At 37.3% G+C, this 18868-nt stretch overlaps 1 protein-coding gene across 1 annotated transcript in view; it reads left to right on the forward strand.

The window, feature by feature from the left end:
• Nucleotides 1-314: 314 nt before the first annotated feature.
• Nucleotides 315-18868, forward strand: part of LOC120492966 (complement factor H) — a 39698-nt gene continuing 21144 nt past the window's right edge. The window contains exons 1-9 of the mRNA XM_039691312.2: nt 315-499; nt 686-853; nt 949-1054; nt 1151-1227; nt 1362-1544; nt 1654-1821; nt 2705-2899; nt 2980-3153; nt 3256-3432. Coding sequence (XP_039547246.2) covers nt 439-499; nt 686-853; nt 949-1054; nt 1151-1227; nt 1362-1544; nt 1654-1821; nt 2705-2899; nt 2980-3153; nt 3256-3432 — 1309 coding nt within the window. The 5' untranslated portion in view covers nt 315-438. The remainder of the gene's footprint in view (nt 500-685; nt 854-948; nt 1055-1150; nt 1228-1361; nt 1545-1653; nt 1822-2704; nt 2900-2979; nt 3154-3255; nt 3433-18868) is intronic.

Consider the following 18868-nt stretch of genomic DNA (forward strand, 5'->3'; position numbering starts at 1 on the left):
TACCGGGTGCGGCTGGCTTGACCGTGTATTTTCCACGTGCGGCCCACTTGACCGATATATATATATATATTCCTGGTACCTGCTAATAGGAATACCCAGGGCCAGGTTCCCTACAATAGGATTAACAGAGTTTAGAGGTGAACATGGCAATTATTTTGTAACCTGCTCTCTGCTTCCTGTTTATATGTTGCATGAATATGACTCAATAAGTTTGACTTCTCTAAGTCTAAGGTAACTTTTCTCGGTGTGTCTAAATGACAAAAACACATTTCTGCATCAGATAAGAATTTTTTTTTTCTTTTTTTTTTTTACAGGAAATATTGCTTGTTCACAGAGTGGCCTGGTATAAGAAAAAAAAAACTTTTTAGCTTGTTGATCCCTTAGCAGGCAAGAGTATCAGAGACACACCAAAAAAGTGACTTGTGAATTGAGCCCAAAATGAGAGTTCTCAACGTCTTCGGCTTCATCTTGTTTTCCTTGAATTGTGCCCAATGTCAAGGCAAGTGATTTTTTTGTTGTTGTTATTTAATTAAATGTCTTTTTTTATTGACTTAAATATAAATGTCATATTATATACACTTCCCAAACTGCAGCTTTAGAGAGTGTGTCGACTATGTGTTTGTGAACTTCAGCATTTAATGTACATGACAGTTATGTCTTTGTGTAATTTGTTTGTGCTTCCCAGAATGTCGTCAAAAGGACATTACATTTGAAAACAAAGAACCAGTTTTGAAAGCTTCATACAATGATAGTGAAACAGTGAAAGTGAACTGCATGACAGGTTATACTGGCATGTATAAATTAAAGTGTGAACAAGGAAAATGGAAGACAGTCGTAGAGCGACCATGTGCAAGTGAGAAAATGGACAATATGATGACCACACAATTTTATTGGATATTAAATCAATGTCATTATGCATGCTGAGTAAAACTTGGTTGATTTCTGCAGAGAAAAAATGTAGTCATCCAGGGGACACAGCAAATGGTGATTTTAAACTTAAAGAGGGGTCGGAGTTTGTTTTTGGAGCAACAGTGTTCTATACTTGCAAGAAAGGGTAATTGTGTTTTATGCTATTTATTCTAATATACGTATGAAATGTATTCTACCCCTTTCACACTTTTTGTACTTGTAAAAAACATTGTGTTCACAGGTTTGAAATGACAAGCAGAATCAATCAGCGTACCTGCAGAGCTAAAGGATGGGATAATACTCTCCCTGTCTGTGAGGGTACGCTTTCTTGAAAGTCACTATTTTCCTTTTTTGTCTCTTGATTTTTCTCCATCATATACTGACCCGCTACATTATTCAACAGAATTATAATTTCAATGATTAGTTTCTTTATTTATTTGTTTATTACCTAGCTGTGAAATGTCCAGCCATTCACACAGATGGAGGTGTGACTGCATCGGGCAACACAGACATGGGAAGTTATGGTGATGTTATTCACTTTGAGTGTGTATCTTCTGACAAAAAGATAGATGGAAGTAGTGAAATTCACTGCAAAGAGACGGGCGAATGGAGTGACACTGTTCCAACGTGCAAAGGTTCATTCCGTTGTTTAATTGATTGTTTAATCGTCCACTGATCAAAAATTTCTATGCTTTATTCAATGCACCAATTTTTTTATTCCTCTTTCCTTTGCTTTTCACACAGAGATAACATGCAAAGCACCTGTTATACTAAATGGTTATGTAGAAGAGAAAATGAAAGAATACCAGAAAGATGCCATATTAAAATATGGATGTTCTAAAGGGTTCAAGATAAGAGAGGGAATTCCCAGATGCTCTAAATTTGGCTGGACTCTGAAGCCAGAATGTGATGGTAATGCACCATTATTGTTACATAATAAACTAATCATATGGGAAATAATACAAAATCCTAATCCTTATAATAGTCTATCCATATGTCTTTCATTGTGCGAAAAACCTGGTAGCGTAACTTGAAAAATATACAATGTAACATTCTAAAAATAGACTAACCCATTTAAAATTGCAAATTAAGCATAAATGAACATATCACTCAATTAAATTAGGTTTATTTTGAACACATTTTTGTTTTAATTATCGAAAAATTAGTTTTTCCCATAGATTAAATAAAATGTTTGTCTGATTTTAGTTTAATTTTTTAAACAATAAAAGGATTAACTTGATGAATGCAGTCTGTGCACCAATTTGTAAAACTTGAGAAAATGGAATGAGATTATTTACTTGTATTCCTGACATGCTGTAGAAAGGGTCCAACTGATGTTGATTTCTATGTTGTATTTGAAAGGAATGAAATTTCATTGAAATTGTTCATTGACAGTTGAAATGTTTTGCTATGATTTTATATTTTATTGGGGAAAATCATGAAATAACAGCATTTGCATGCAAAGTGTGTGACGCATAGCATTATTATTTGGTAACTACAAAGTCAGCAAATAACCACTTACTACTTACGAAAAACTACTTGCTACTTGTTTAATTTTCAGATAATAGTTTAACAAATATATCTAAATGTTCTCAAAAGAGAAAATGTCCCTATTGTGCCTATAACTCTATTAATGGGAAGCTATATATTTTTATTTATTTATTCCATTTTAGGATTTTTATTTTTTTATTTCTCAGAATCATTTGTTTCCTGCAAAACACAAAGCATGCAAATCCAGTTTCACATATGTGATCTATTTTTACCCCTTATTTCCACATAATTATGTCTTGTACAGAGGTAACTTGTGAGCTTAAGCCAACCACATTTGGAGTTAAAAACATCACACCAGAGGGTAAAACTGTTTTCAGAGCTGGAGAAAGAGTGGAGATTACCTGTGCTGAAAAATACTGGATTTTTTTTACAAAAGAAATCACCAAATCATTTAAATGTCAAGATGATGGGAAGTGGGATTATAAGCCAGCTTGTCAGGGTAAGATTATAGAGAAACACTTCTGGATTAGGATCTGAATTTACTGCATGCTACGAAATATAATGTGAATATTGTTTCAGATATTAGATGTGAAGTTCCATATGACCAGCATGTGTCTAGCCCACGCTATTACTTCAGTGGAGATATGAAATTTGGAGCAAAACATGATTACGCTTGCATGTCTGGTTATGATCAAATGGCAGCAGAGGCCACATGCACACGAGACGGATGGACACCAAAACCCCTGTGTGTTGGTACGTTCTGACAATAAATCTTACAGTTTTTCCATATAGTATGAAGTTAAATTAGTATGATGGAATTTTTTATCTTATAATTTTTTATTTTTTTTTTCACAGTAAAAACGTGTGCAGCACCAGACATCGCAAATGCAAAGATTGTTGGAAAACAGAGATCAAAATACAACATCAATTCAAGAATACAATATAAGTGTGATCCTGGGTTTAACCCAGAGCAGCCTGTACACATCACCTGTAATGCCCAGACTGAATGGACAGGCATACTGCAATGCACTGGTATGTTAGTTACGTATGATACAATAACTTTTTTTCTTTTGATACTGCTTGTCAAATGGAGAAATGTAATAATAATATATTATAAAGAAGAATGCATCCCAGATCTCCTCAATATAGAAAGTCATTTTTGAAAACAAGTACAAAATATAGCTGCGAGCAGCGATGGCGGGCCCAAGCCGGTGGCACCGCAACCCCGGTTCCTTTAGTTACCTAAAGGCACCCGGGTGGCGGTGCCGAAGGCTTTGGCCCTTTTATGATTAAATGTTAAAACGGCTTGCCATACTCTGTCATTTCGACTAGTCACAATTATGTTACAGATATCTTAAATGATAATACAAACTATCCAAAATGTAATTGCGAATAGACAGAAAGACGTTGTTGATATCTACAATGTTAATTCCGGACAGGCAAACTTAGCTTTTAAATGTTAAAAGGGCTTGCCATACAGGGACGTAGGCTCAGAGACAGGCTCACCATATTCAAACCAAAATATCTGACTTCCTCTTGGTCCGAGCTAATGACTATGTATTAGAAAGTTGTCCGGCTTGAGGAGTACAATGTATATACCGATTTTTGTAACTGTAGATAAAACTAACAACCCCACTTTTGTCAAAAGGTGGCGCTATTTAGTCCTTGCACCATGCCTGTTTCTGAAACTTTGCAAATGTCTACTGGCTAATAAATTTGATGTATCTGTTGAGTTTCAAGCAATTTCAATTTCAATTTCAATTTGACTGTTGAAAAGAAGTGCGCCGATTAGATACTCAGGATCGGTATCGGCTCTGACACTGCCATCTTTGACGAGGCTGATTCAAATTCTATATTGTGCATATATTTTTTTTTTTATTTTTTTATTTATTTGTTTATTTCGAGCAATATACAGTTACACATGACAAGGCAATGCGCAGCATTTTGGTTAATCTGTACAAGCCTTTAAATTCATAATATTTACATCGACTTTAACCAAACCTAAATCTATTGCTCGAAACGGAGTGGATAGAAGTCAAACTTATTTGAACCCACCCCGGTTACCAAAAACAGGAAAAACAAAACAATAATAATTACTTCCTTACACAATATCGTAATACTCGATAGCAATTCTGAATATAAGTACATAAATGAAAACATGAGAAGGGAAGGAAGGGAAACCTTTTCTCCCTCATCAAAGGCAAAACAATACCAAAACAAAACAAAACATATCCTAAATACGCACCATGATCATGAACTCAGGTAACAATTATAATAATACCAACAATGGTAATCAATTACCTACGAGGTAAAATAAAACAGAGTATAAACACATGGATACATCTAGGAAAATACCAACAATGGTAATCAGAATACCTACAGGGTAATATTAACAAAATACAATGAATACAACTCACAAAATTAAACCATTTCCGACATATATTGCGATAAAACCTTCTGTTTATAATGTACTTTAAATTGATGAATATTTTTGCTTTGTTTCAGTTCCAGCCCCAAACTATTCCAAAGTTTAACTCCACATACAGACACACAAAAACTTTGTAATACCTGTGGTTGTTCTGACCACAGGTATTACAAAGTTCCCATAACTCCTCGAACTATACGACTTCTCACTATGTGTAAATAACTTTTGTATGTTAGAAGGTAAAAGGTTGTGAAATACTTTAAATAAAAATTTTGCTATATTAACTTTAACTAGGTCCTGTATTTTTAATAATTTAGATTTAAGAAAGAGTGGATTTGTATGATCAAGATAATCAGCCATGTCTATAATTGTTAAAGTTATGTTTATTTCCATTTTTGAATAGTGGAATAACTTTGGCAATTTTCATCTTCTTGGGAACACAACCATTTTGAAGTGACAGATTACAAATGTGCGTTAAGGGTGCTTTAATGTTATTTATAACTTTTTTATAACCTAGTTGTTCTGACCACAGGTATTACAAAGTTCCCATAACTCCTCGAACTATACGACTTCTCACTATGTGTAAATAACTTTTGTATGTTAGAAGGTAAAAGGTTGTGAAATACTTTAAATAAAAATTTTGCTATATTAACTTTAACTAGGTCCTGTATTTTTAATAATTTAGATTTAAGAAAGAGTGGATTTGTATGATCAAGATAATCAGCCATGTTTATAATGCGTATCGCCCTTTTTTGTAGAATAAATAGTGATTGTATTAAGTTGTTATAGTTATTTCCCCATACTTCAACACAGTAAGTTAAGTACGGTAAAATTAAGGAACAATACAAGATACGTAGTGCATTCTCATCAAGTACCTGTTTGGCTTTATTTATTATCGCAAGGCTTTTGGAGACTTTGGTTTTTATGTGCCTGATGTGAGTTTTCCAAGTTAGTTTGCTGTCTATTATAACTCCTAAAAATTTTATTTCAGAGACATATTCAATTTGTAACCCGTCTATCTCAATCATCTTATCCATTTTTTCCTTATGATTACCAAATAAAATGGCTTTAGTTTTATCTAAGTTCAAAGACAATTTATTACTGTCCATCCATTCTTTAATATTCCTTAATTCCGTATTTACAACATTAATAACTTTATCATAATTGTCATCACAATAGAAAATGTTGGTATCATCTGCAAACAAAACTAACTTGAGTAATTTAGAAACATTAAATATATCATTGATGTACAAATTGAATAGTTTGGGGCCCAATACGGACCCTTGAGGGACACCACAAGAAATTAAACGACAATCAGAAGAGGACTCCCCCATTTGCACATATTGCATTCTATCACTTAAAAAGCTTTTTATCCAATTGCCCGCTACCCCTCGTATCCCATACCTTTCCAATTTCTTGAATAATATTGCATGATTAATTGTGTCGAAGGCTTTCTTCAAATCAATGAAAATTCCAATGGTAAATTTTTTATTGTCTAATGCATTTGATAATCCTTCTGTGGCATCAATTATAGCCATAGATGTAGATCTCTTGCTTCTAAATCCATATTGACTTTCATTTATCAAATTATATTTTTCAACAAATTTTTCTAAACGAATATTAAATATCTTTTCTAGAATTTTTGAGAATTGAGGAAGCAATGAAATTGGTCTATAATTGTTAAAGTTATGTTTATTTCCATTTTTGAATAGTGGAATAACTTTGGCAATTTTCATCTTCTTGGGAACACAACCATTTTGAAGTGACAGATTACAAATGTGCGTTAAGGGTGCTTTAATGTTATTTATAACTTTTTTAATAATGCCATATTGACGGAATAACAGTCCATCGAGTAGTTATTTTTCGACTTTTGAACAATATCCATTACTTCTTCCTCACTAACTGCCGAAAGAAAAATGGTATTTGAATTTATCTCAATTTTATCAATATTGTGCTCTATTTGTTCATCTGGGATACTTGATACCAAGTCCCGGCCGATGTTTACAAAAAAATCGTTAAAGCTATTCACTACCCTGTTCTTAGTATGATGTTCACCATGTGCATCAACAAAATATTCAGGATAAGTCGTTTTTTTTAAGCCTTTTTTGATAATGCTATTTAATACCTCCCAAGTTCCTTTTATACTAGTTTTATTATCAATCAATAATTTCTTATAATAACATTTCTTGGCTATTCTTAATACATCCGTTAACTTATTCTTATACAACTTATATCTATTCTCTGCTTCTTTAGTTTTCAGTTTAATAAATACTTTATAGAGATTATTTTTCTTTTTGCATGCATTTTGTAAACCTTTAGTCATCCAAGGACAATTGAAATATTTGTTGCATTTACTGTAAACTGAAACAGGGCAATACTTGTCGTATGAATATGTGAATATTTCTAAAAAGACATTATAAGCTTTGTCTGTGTCAGTCTCTCCATGAACAGAACTCCAGTCTTGTACTCTCAGATCATCGTTAAATGAATTGATTGCATCTTGAGTTAATAGTCTTTTGCAGCCTACATTACAGATTTCTTTTGTTTTAGAAACATTACAGTCATATATGACAAAAACAGGTAAATGATCCGTAATATCACAAATAAACAACCCGTTAATTATGTTATTTGTCAAGTTGTTAGTAAAGATATTATCAATTAAGGTTGCACTATGTGATGTGATTCTACTTGGTTTAGTTATTGATGGGAATAAAGACATGGAGTACATTCTTTCAATGAAGTCATCGGTCAATTTATGTTTATTTGGATTTAAGAGATCAATGTTAAAGTCTCCACAAATAAATAAAGGCTTGTTAACTTTTGAAAACATGTTCTCCATTTCTTCATTAAAAGTATCAATACTTGACCCAGGTGATCTATAAACGCAACTTATAATGCTGTTTTTTTTCTTCTTACCATTATTGATTTCTATTGTTATACATTCCATTAGATTATCACATACAAATGACATATTGGTTAGAAGCGAATATTTTATAGTTTTGTGCACATATAGTGCGACCCCACCTCCCGTTTTATTTTGTCTATTCACGTAATGCAGATTGTAATCATCCATTTCAAAATCAATTCCTTTCTCTTGATTGAACCAAGTTTCAGAAATCGCTATCACACTAAAAGGAAACACAAAACTTTGAAGATATTCCCGTATTGCATTAAAGTTAGTATACAAACTTCTGCTATTGAAATGAACAATAGTCAATTTATCCTCAATGAAGCAATTGTTGTTGTACTTTTCATTTGTATAGTAGTTACAATTATTATTAATAGAAAGGAAATTACTATCGGGATCAATATCAGTCTCTGCATCATGCGTTTTGTATTCAGTATATTCCATTCAACATAAATCCAACTGACGAAGATGTTCAATTCTCTGCAATAAGTCTATCTCAACGTAATTGTCCTTTTGACCACCAATATGTGGCTCAGTGCTCATTGTGATAATATAAGTCAGATATTACCTTAGATGTTTCCAGATGACTGATGTGCATTATGATCATTGATACTTGTCCAACTCCTCCATGTTTTTTACTATGAGAATTTTCGCCTCCTCTGGAGACCCATTTAACTTGATGAAGATTTTTCCGTTTGTTACCCATGTGTGCTGGATTTTTTCCTGTTTCCTGAGGTATCTTGCTTTTCTCGCTATGTCTGCATTCTTTTTTGTTAAGTGTTCATTTATATATACATTCGTCCCTTTGAGTTTGCGGCCTTGTTTTAACAGGGCCGTCTTGTTTCTCCTGTTAACAAATCTCAAGATGACTGCTGGTCTATCGGTGTTGATCCTTCTCGGTAAAGGGTGGCAAGCTTCAATGCAATCCAAGTCCAGCTCAACTCCTTTGCTCTGGAGAAAAGTTGCCACTTGTTGCTCCACTGATCGCACTTCCCTCTCCCCCGGCTCATCTCCGCTGTCCGCGGCTACCGCACGCGCGTACGAGCGTGGTTTGATAGAAATACCAGTGATGAGCACGTCGTTCCTCCGGGAGTACTGCTCCAAGTCGTCAACCCTCCGTTCGAGCTCCGCGATCCTTTTATCCTTCTCAAGGTTTTGGAGGCGCAGCTGTTTAACCTCCTCTAATAATTCCAGAAGGCGGCTCTGCTGCGTCTTCACTGTTCTCATCTCATCCGTTAGAAAGTCGAGCGATTTTTTAATATCGTCGACTTCCTCTGTCTGCACATTCTTTTTTGGGCCCATTCCGCTGACGCGCCACCACCCGTGACAGTCTGTTTAATTCCAACCTCAACACGCTCACAAAACCTGCTTAATTTGAAGTTAAATCGATTTTTCTCCTCTCACACTTCACAAACATCACTCACGGCGGCCATCTTGGTCACATCATATACTATTCTATGTTAGGCACAAAGGCACAAAAACTTTCTAAAGTACCATAAAGTTTTTGTGTACTGTATTATTAGTGTTCTGAAGCTATTGTGTGATATAGAAATTAATATTTAAATAATTAAATTCAAGAACACAAACTTTTCCCTCTCTGCGCCTGTCAGTCATTCTCCATTCAGCATTCAAACAGCACGTCACATTCGGTTACAGTCAATGATGAAACGATCTTCAAGATGATTGAATGTTAATCCTATTATACTGGATCTTTAAGATAAAGGTCTAAAGGTCTATATTTTCGAATGAAGAAACTTTTTCTTGCTGGACTTTATTGCTGTAACTTAATCGTGTTACTTTCTACCGGGTGTCGGACGCTGTCGGTTAGATCACAACACTAGAGTCAGAGCACTATAATTGTTCTTCACGCACACAGTAACTGAAATTTAAAACCTTTAAAAGAAAAGGCTCAATAAACTATATCATAGATAGATAATGTATAATACACTGTTCATAAATATGTATTTCCTTTGTGCTTTGAACTTTTCAATATGGACTCAATGCGCTGTAACTTCATGTGGCTTCAAGCACATCATTCTCCGCTCGGGATGCACATAAGTGCTTTGTGCTGCACCGTATTGGAGCCGTAATATCATAATGCAGTGACGTAATGACAGATTATTAATTGCCTTTCAATTATATGTTGCTGCGTCATTAAACATCTGTCCTATGCATTTCAAACATTTATAGCAGCCATGGCCATATTTTTTTATGATTTTTGTTATCTTGTTTTTCATGAATGTATTTTTCAAAAATAAGAGCAATGTGTATTATCTATTATTAATATGGTTTATAATAGCATTTTTGTCATATATTATGACAAAGTAATCATATGATCCACCAGCGAGGAACCAGCAGAACAGAGTGAACATTCTTTCTGTTTAGTTCAATCCTACTTAATAGGAATTTATTTAAAATGCTCGCTCTACTCCACACCATTAATGTCTTGTGCGGACATCCGTATTTTGACTTTCGGTTTTAAGTAAGCGATTTAAAAGCTCCCAAGTCCCAGCGGAGTCACACGTTGATTAACCGGTGGGAATATACACAATAGGCCTACCTGATATTGAACACAAGAGGGCAGTATAGCACTACGTATGACTCAGATTATTATTTTTGAATGAATGAATTATTTTTATGAATTTTACAACAATTCTGGCTGTTTTTGAACGTAAACACAATTCTTAAATGAAAAAAAGGAAAAATTGGGGAAGTTATAATATTTGTATAATTTAATTTAGAAACAAATGATGTATAATTACATTTTTAGAAGATATGAGGCTTTTAGTGTTTGCTTTTTTGACATTACTTTAATCTTTTGCCATAGTTGCACATGTCTATTGGCTAATAAATGTGATGTATCTGTTGAGTTTCAAGCAATTTCAAGCATGCTAAGAGTCCCAAAAGCATCAAAAAAGAATGTTAAAGTTTGATTCGTTGCCACGGCAACAGTATCAAAGATATCAAAAATTCATTCACAGGTCTACATCTGCAGTGTATTTACATTATACAGATGAAGTTTGAAGCAAATCGGTTAAAAATAAGAGAGTGGTTTCAAAGCATTTTGAAAGTGACACACTTCCTGCTGCCAGTTGGTGGCGCTATAACTTTGACTCACAATAGTCACATCCATGTGATCGTCCTCTTACAGCGAACATACTGCTGAAGTTTCATCAAGATCAGTTAATGTATGCTGAAGTTATAACAAACTTCCTGTTTCACGTTTCTCGCCATGATTTCGTTTCCTCGCCACGGCCAAACCGTTTGAGATATCAAAAATCCCCACACAAGCTTTCATCCTCAATGCCTTGACTTCATGCTGACCGAGTTTCGTGCCGTGTGTTTGAATTCTCTAGGAGGAGTATTGCACATTCCATTGCGAGCGTTTTACAAACAAACCTCAATAGCCGACTTCCTGTTGGGCTGGGGTAAAAAGTAAGAGTGTGAGGTATAGATGAAACGATGAGATCAACATGTGTACCGAGTTTCATATTATTACATTCAAGCGTGTTTGATTTATGGACCAAGTGTTCGGACTCCGTTCCAGGGGGCGCTGTCTAGCCCCCCTGCCACACCCAGGTACCATCTTCAGCCCGGCTCTGATGGCTGTGGGATCTGACCTGTGTGCAAAGTTTCAAGAGTTTTCAAACCCGTTAAGGGCCCCAAAAGCCGCTAAGAGTCTCAAAATCATCAAAAAAAAGAATTTTAAAGTTTGATGCGTTGCCACGGCAACAGTATCAAAGATATCAAGAATCCATTCACAGGTCTTCATCTGCTATGTATTTACATTATACAGATTAAGTTTGAAGCAAATCGGGTAAAAATAAGAGGGTGATTTCAAAGCATTTTGAAAGTGACACACTTCCTGCTGCCAGTTGGTGGCGCTATAACTTTGACTCACAATATTCACATCCATGTGATCGTCCTCTTACAGCAAACAAACTGCTGAAGTTTCATCAAGATCAGTTAATGTATGCTGAAGTTCTGACACACTTCCTGTTTCACGATTCTTGCCATAAATTCGTTTCCTCGCCACGGCCAAACCGTTCGAGATATCAAAAATCCCCTCGCAAACTTTCATCCTCAATGCCCTGACTTCATGCTGACCGAGTTTCGTGCCGTGTGTTTGAATTCTCTAGGAGGAGTACTTCAAATTCCATTGCGAGTGTTTTATGAACAACCCTAAATAACCGACTTCCTGTTGGGCTGGGGTAAAAAGTAATAGTTTGAGGTATATATGAACAATGAGATCTATATGTGCACCGAGTTTCATATTATTACATGCAAGCGTGTTTGATTTATGGACCAAGTTTTCGGACCCCGTTCCAGGGGGCGCTGTCTAGCCCCCCTGCCACGCCCGGGTACCATCTTCAGCCCGGCCCTGATGGCCGCGGATTCTGACCCGTGTGCAAAGTTTCAAGAGTTTTTGAGCATGTTAAGGGCCCCAAAAGTGCCCAAATAGTCGTATAAATAATAATAATAATAATAAATATAGCTGCGAGCAGCGATTGCGGGCCCAAGCCGGTGGCACCGCAACCCCGGTGCCTTTAGTTACCCAAAGGCACCGGGATGGTGGTACCGCCGGCTTTGGCCCTTTATCGCTGCTCACAGCTATATTTATATTTAATATAAAGCCGGTGGCACCGCCACCTTGGTGCCTTTAGGGTTATTCTGTATGACGTGCAAAAACGTAACCCCCACTTTGACTGTCGAAAAGAAGTGTATTGTAGAGCTTGCATCAATGCGGACTCGATGCGCTGTAACTCCATGTGGCTTTAAGCGCATCATTCTCCACTCGGGATGCGCATAAGCGTTTTGTGCCACACTGTACTGAGCCTTTGATATCATAATGCAATGACAGATTATTAATTGCCTTTCTTGTTCTGTTCTATCTATTATGTGTTGATAAAAGATAGGACAGAGCACTAAAAACCTCAAACAAAGCACTAAAAACTTAAGCTGTTTGCTGTGTAGTCTGAGAATGAGCTGTTTGATTTGCACCCTCTTCCTCTTCACTGTCCTCCATAAAAACCAGCTATTCAGGTCCATGTTGTTCTAGAAAGTTTGTATGTTGCTGCCTCATTTAACATCTCTGCTATACATTTAAAATAATTATCTAAAATAATTTATCTTTTTGATTTTTGTTATCTTGTTTTTCATGAATGTATTTTACAACAATACAAAGAGCAATGTGTATTTACCACTAATATAGTTTGTAATGGCTTTTTTTGTCATAGATTATAATCATATATTTTTTTGGATTTGTTATTTATCTTTATAATGAAGTTGTCTGTATTAAGTAGATTGTGTTTAACACACAGTGATTTATCAGTTCAACACATAGTTATAGAAATTCTACTTTATCTAAAAAAAACCTGCACTTTATACACACACACACACACACACACACACACATACATAAATACATGTAAATAAAAATAGAAAAAGAAACATCAAATGTGTTTTTAGTCAGAGTATTTTTTATACAGAAACAAATATTTGTAATTCAGAAAAGAATGAAGTTAGTGTTTTAAAATCTTAAGGAAAACAAATATATTGAAATATAGCACAAGAATTTTAAATTCATTCAGCTTCAATTACAAATACAATCTTACTTTTATTTAAAGCAAACTATACATTTAAAAGATGGGGGTTATATGCCTATTTTGTCATTTAAAAAAATACTAAATTGTTATGCAAAAAGACAAGGACTTAGAGACAAGGACTTATAGGAAAAATCGCAGCCAGCCACACTGTGTGGTTCAAACATACATAAACACAGACAACAGCCCTCCCCTCCCCCCCACACACACACACATGCACACACACACACACAAACACAGACAACAGCCCTCCCCTCCCCACACAGACACACACACCCACACAGAGAGAGAGAGAGAGAGAGAGAGAGAGAGAGAGTGAATCGCAGGGGAAATAAATCCATTCAAACTACAATATCTGACTTTCTGTTGCTCAGAGCGAATGACTTTAAATTGGAAAGTTGATCGACTTGACGAGAACAATATACGTGGAAAGTTTTGTAACTGTAGGTAAAATGAGCAAAGTTATAACACACTTTATGTGTCCTTTTTTAGTCATAAAATTCATTTCCTCGTCACGGCCAGACCGTTCGAGATATCAAAAATCCGTCCGGAATTGAGCATCCTCAATGTCTTGACTTCATGCACACCGAGTTTGGTTGTGATTGGTAAACACATGCGTTGTAATTTGATGTATTTCTCCTAGGAGAATTATTCAAACAACCCATAATTCCCAACTTCCTTCTTAAAACTTAGAGCACGAAAGTTGTTTGGCCTGATGTGATCTTTAATTGTACCGAGTTTCATATTAATTCATGCAAGTGTGTTTGATTTATGGACAAATTTTCGAATCCCAGTCCAGGGGGCGCTGTCGAGCCGCCCTGCCACGCCCGGTTACCAGCTTCAGCCCGGCCCTGATGGCCATGGGTTCTGACCCGTGTGCAAAGTTTCAAGAGTTTTAGAGGATGTTAAGGCCCCCGAAAATGCCAGAGAAGTTGCACACAGCAAATAAAGGGTTAAAATTAACCTGACAGGCGCCCCTCCTCTCACTCACACAGAGAGACACTGAGAGACTGGCAAAATTCTGAGATTTTCTCTACATTCAAACAAACATATCTGACTTTCTGTGGGTCCTAGCTAATGAGTGTCAATTAGAAAGTTGTCCGGCTCGAGGAGTACAATATACATACTGATTTTTGTAACTGTAGATAAAACTAACAACCCCACTTTTGTCAAAAGGTGGCGCTACTGAGCCCTCACCACACCCGTTTCTGAAACGTTGCACATGTCTAATGGCTAATAAATGTGATGTGTCTGTCGAGTTTCATGCAATTTGAAGCATGCTAAGAGTCTCAAAAGCATCCTAAAAGAATGGTAAAGTTTGATGCGTTGCCACGGCAACAGTTTCAAAGATATCAAGAATCCATTTACAGGTCTTCATCTGCCATGTATTTGCATTATACAGATGAAGTTTGAAGCAAATCGAGTTAAAATTAGAGGGTGATTTCAAAGCATTTTGAAAATGACACACTTCCTGCTGCCAGTTGGTGGCGCTATAACTTTGACTCACAATAGTCACATCCATGTGATCGTCCTCTTACAGCGAACACACTGCTGAAGTTTCATCAAGATCGGTTGATGTGTGCTGAAGTTATGATACACTTCCTGTTTCACGTTTCTCGCCATAATTTTGTTTCCTCGCCACGGCCAAACCGTTCGAGATATCAAAAATCCCCTCGCAAACTTTCATCCTCAATGTCTTGACTTCACGCTGACCGAGTTTTCGTCGAATTTGGATCAAAGCTCTAGGAGGAGTATTAAAAATTCCATTGCGAGTGTTTTACGAACAACCCTAAATAGCCGACTTCCTGTTGGGCTGGGGTAAAAAGTAAAAGCGCGAGGTATAGATGAAACGATGAGATCAACATGTGTACCGAGTTTCATATTATTACATGCAAGCGTGTTTGATTTATGGACCAAGTGTTCGGACCCCGTTCCAGGGGGCGCTGTCGAGCCCCCCTGCCACGCCCGGGTACCAGCTTCAGCCCGGCCCTGATGGCCGCGGGTTCTGACCCGTGTGCAAAGTTTCAAGAGTTTTCGAGCATGTTAAGGGCCCCAAAAGTGCCCGAATAGTCGTTAGAAAAATAAAAGAAAAAAAAAAAAAAAATAATCGGAAGGAAAACAATAGGGCCTTCGCCCTTTCAGGGCTTGGGCCCTAATAATCGGAAGGAAAACAATAGGGCCTTCGCCCTTTCAGGGCTTGGGCCCTAATAAATAATCCTTAGGAAAACAATAGGGCCTTCGCCCTTTCAGGGCTTGGGCCCTAAATATAGCTGCGAGCAGCGATGGCGGGCCCAAGCCGGTGGCACCGCAACCCCTGGCTCCTTTAGTTACCTAAAGGCACCGGGGTGGCGGTGCCGAAGGCTTTGGCCCTTTCATGATTAAATGTTAAAACGGCTTGCCATAGTCTGTCATTTTGACTAGTCACAATTATGTTACAGATATCTTAAATGATAATACAAACTATCCAAAATGTAATTACGACTAGACAGAAAGACATTGTTGATATCTACAATGTTAATTTCCGGATAGGCAAACTTAGCTTTTAAATGTTAAAAGGGCTTGCCATACACGGACGTAGGCTCAGAGAGAGTCTCACCATATTCAAACCAAAATATCTGACTTCCTCTTGGTCTGAGCTAATGACTATGAATTAGAAAGTTGTCTGGCTTGAGGAGTACAATGTATATAACGATTTTTGTAACTGTAGATAAAAATAACAACCCCACTTTTGTCAAAAGGTGGCGCTATTTAGTCCCTGCACCATGCCCGTTTCTGAAACTTTGCACATGTCTACTGGCTAATAAATGTGATGTGTCTGTTGAGTTTCATGCAATTTCAAGCATGCTAAGAGTCTCAAAAGCATCCTAAAATAATTTCAAAGTTTGAAGCTTTGCCACGGCAACAGTTTAAAAGATATCAAGAATCCATTCACAGGTCTACATCTACCGTATGTTTACATTATACAGATGAAGTTTTTCATCTGTTTTTCATCATTATACAGATGAAGTTTTTCATCTGTTTACATTATACAGATGAAGTTTTTCATTCATATTATTACATGCAAGCGTGTTTGATTTATGGACCAAGTTTTCGGACCCCGTTCCAGGGGGCGCTGTCTAGCCCCCCTGCCACGCCTAGGTACCATCTTCAGCCCGGGCCTGATGGCAGTGGGATATGACCTGTGTGCAAAGTTTCAAGAGTTTTCAAACCCGTTAAGGGCCTCAAAAGCCATTAAGAGTCTCAAAATCATCAAAAAAAAAAGAATTTTAAAGTTTGATGCGTTGCCACGGCAACAGTATCAAAGATATCAAGAATCCATTCACAGGTCTTCATCTGCCATGTATTTACATTATACAGATGAAGTTTGAAGCAAATCGGGTAAAAATAAGAGGTTGATTTCAAAGCATTTTGAAAGTGACACACTTCCTGCTGCCAGTTGGTGGCGCTATAACTTTGACTCGAAATAGTCACATCCATGTGATCGTCCTCTTACAGGGAACACACTGATGAAGTTTCATCAAGATATGTTAATGTATGCTGAAGTTATAACACACTTCCTGTTTCACGTTTCTCGCCATAATTTTGTTTCCTCGCCACGGCCAAACCGTTTGAGATATCAAAAATCCCCTCACAAACTTTCATCCTCAATGTCTTGACTTCTTGCACACCGAGTTTGGTTGTGATTGGTAAACACATGCGTTGTAATTTGATATATTTCTCCTAGGACAACTATTCAAACAACCCATAATTCTCAACTTCCATTTTAATTGTCGTAAAACTTAGAGCACGAAAGTTGTTTGGCCTGATGTGATCTATAATTGTACCGAGTTTCATATTAATTCACGCAAGTGTGTTTGATTTATGGACAAATGTTCGAATCCCAGTCCAGGGGGCGCTGTCGAGCCGCCCTGCCACGCCCGATGACCAGCTTCAGCCCGGCCCTGATGGCCATGGGTTCTGACCCGTGTGCAAAGTTTCAAGAGTTTTAGAGGATGTTAAGGCCCCCGAAAATGCCAGAGAAGTCGCACACAGCAAATAAAGGGTTAAAATTAACCTGACAGGCGCCCCTCCTCTCACTCACACAGAGAGACACTGAGAGACTGGCAAAATTCTAAGATTTTCTCTACATTCAAACAAAGATATCTGACTTTCTGTGGGTCCTAGCTAATGAGTGTCAATTAGAAAGTTGTCCGGCTCGAGGAGTACAATATACATACTGATTTTTGTAACTGTAGATAAAACTAACAACCCCACTTTTGTCAAAAGGTGGCGCTACTGAGCCCTCACCACACCCGTTTCTGAAACGTTGCACATGTCTACTGGCTAATAAATGTGATGTGTCTGTCGAGTTTCATGCAATTTGAAGCATGCTAAGAGTCTCAAAAGCATCCTAAAAGAATGGTGAAGTTTGATGCGTTGCCATGGCAACAGTTTCAAAGATATCAAGAATCCATTTACAGGTCTTCATCTGCCATGTATTTGCATTATACAGATGAAGTTTGAAGCAAATCGAGTTAAAATTAGAGGGTGATTTCAAAGCATTTTGAAAATGACACACTTCCTGCTGCCAGTTGGTGGCGCTATAACTTTGACTCACAATAGTCACATCCATGTGATCGTCCTCTTACAGCGAACACACTGCTGAAGTTTCATCAAGATCGGTTGATGTGTGCTGAAGTTATGATACACTTCCTGTTTCACGTTTCTCGCCATAATTTTGTTTCCTCGCCACGGCCAAACCGTTCGAGATATCAAAAATCCCCTCGCAAACTTTCATCCTCAATGTCTTGACTTCACGCTGACCGAGTTTCGTCGAATTTGGATCAAAGCTCTAGGAGGAGTATTAAAAATTCCATTGCGAGTGTTTTACGAACAACCCTAAATAGCCGACTTCCTGTTGGGCTGGGGTAAAAAGTAAAAGCACGAGGTATAGATGAAACGATGAGATCAACGTGTGTACCGAGTTTCATATTATTACATGCAAGCGTGTTTGATTTATGGACCAAGTGTTCGGACCCCGTTCCAGGGGGCGCTGTCTAGCCCCCCTGCCACGCCCGGGTACCATCTTCAGCCTGGCCCTGATGGCCGCGGATTCTGACCCGTGTGCAAAGTTTCAAGAGTTTTTGAGCATGTTAAGGGCCCCAAAAGTGCCCGAATAGTCGTATAAATAATAATAATAATAATAAATATAGCTGCGAGCAGCGATGGCGGGCCCAAGCCGGAGGCACCGCAACCCCGGTTCCTTTAGTTACCTAAAGGCACCCGGGTGGCGGTGCCGAAGGCTTTGGCCCTTTCATGATTAAATGTTAAAGCGGCTTGCCATACTCTGTCATTTCGACTAGTCACAATTATGTTACAGATATCTTAAATGAAAATACAAACTATCCAAAGTGTAACGACTAGACAGAAAGACGTTGTTGATATCTACAATGTTAATTCCGGACAGGCAAACTTAGCTTTTAAATGTTAAAAGGGCTTGCCATACAGGGACGTAGGCTCAGAGAGAGGCTCACCATATTCAGACCAAAATAT

The sequence above is a fragment of the Pimephales promelas genome, chromosome 17, assembly GCF_988280905.1.
Source record: "Pimephales promelas chromosome 17, fPimPro1.hap1.1, whole genome shotgun sequence".
NCBI classification, from domain to species: Eukaryota; Metazoa; Chordata; class Actinopteri; order Cypriniformes; family Leuciscidae; genus Pimephales; species Pimephales promelas.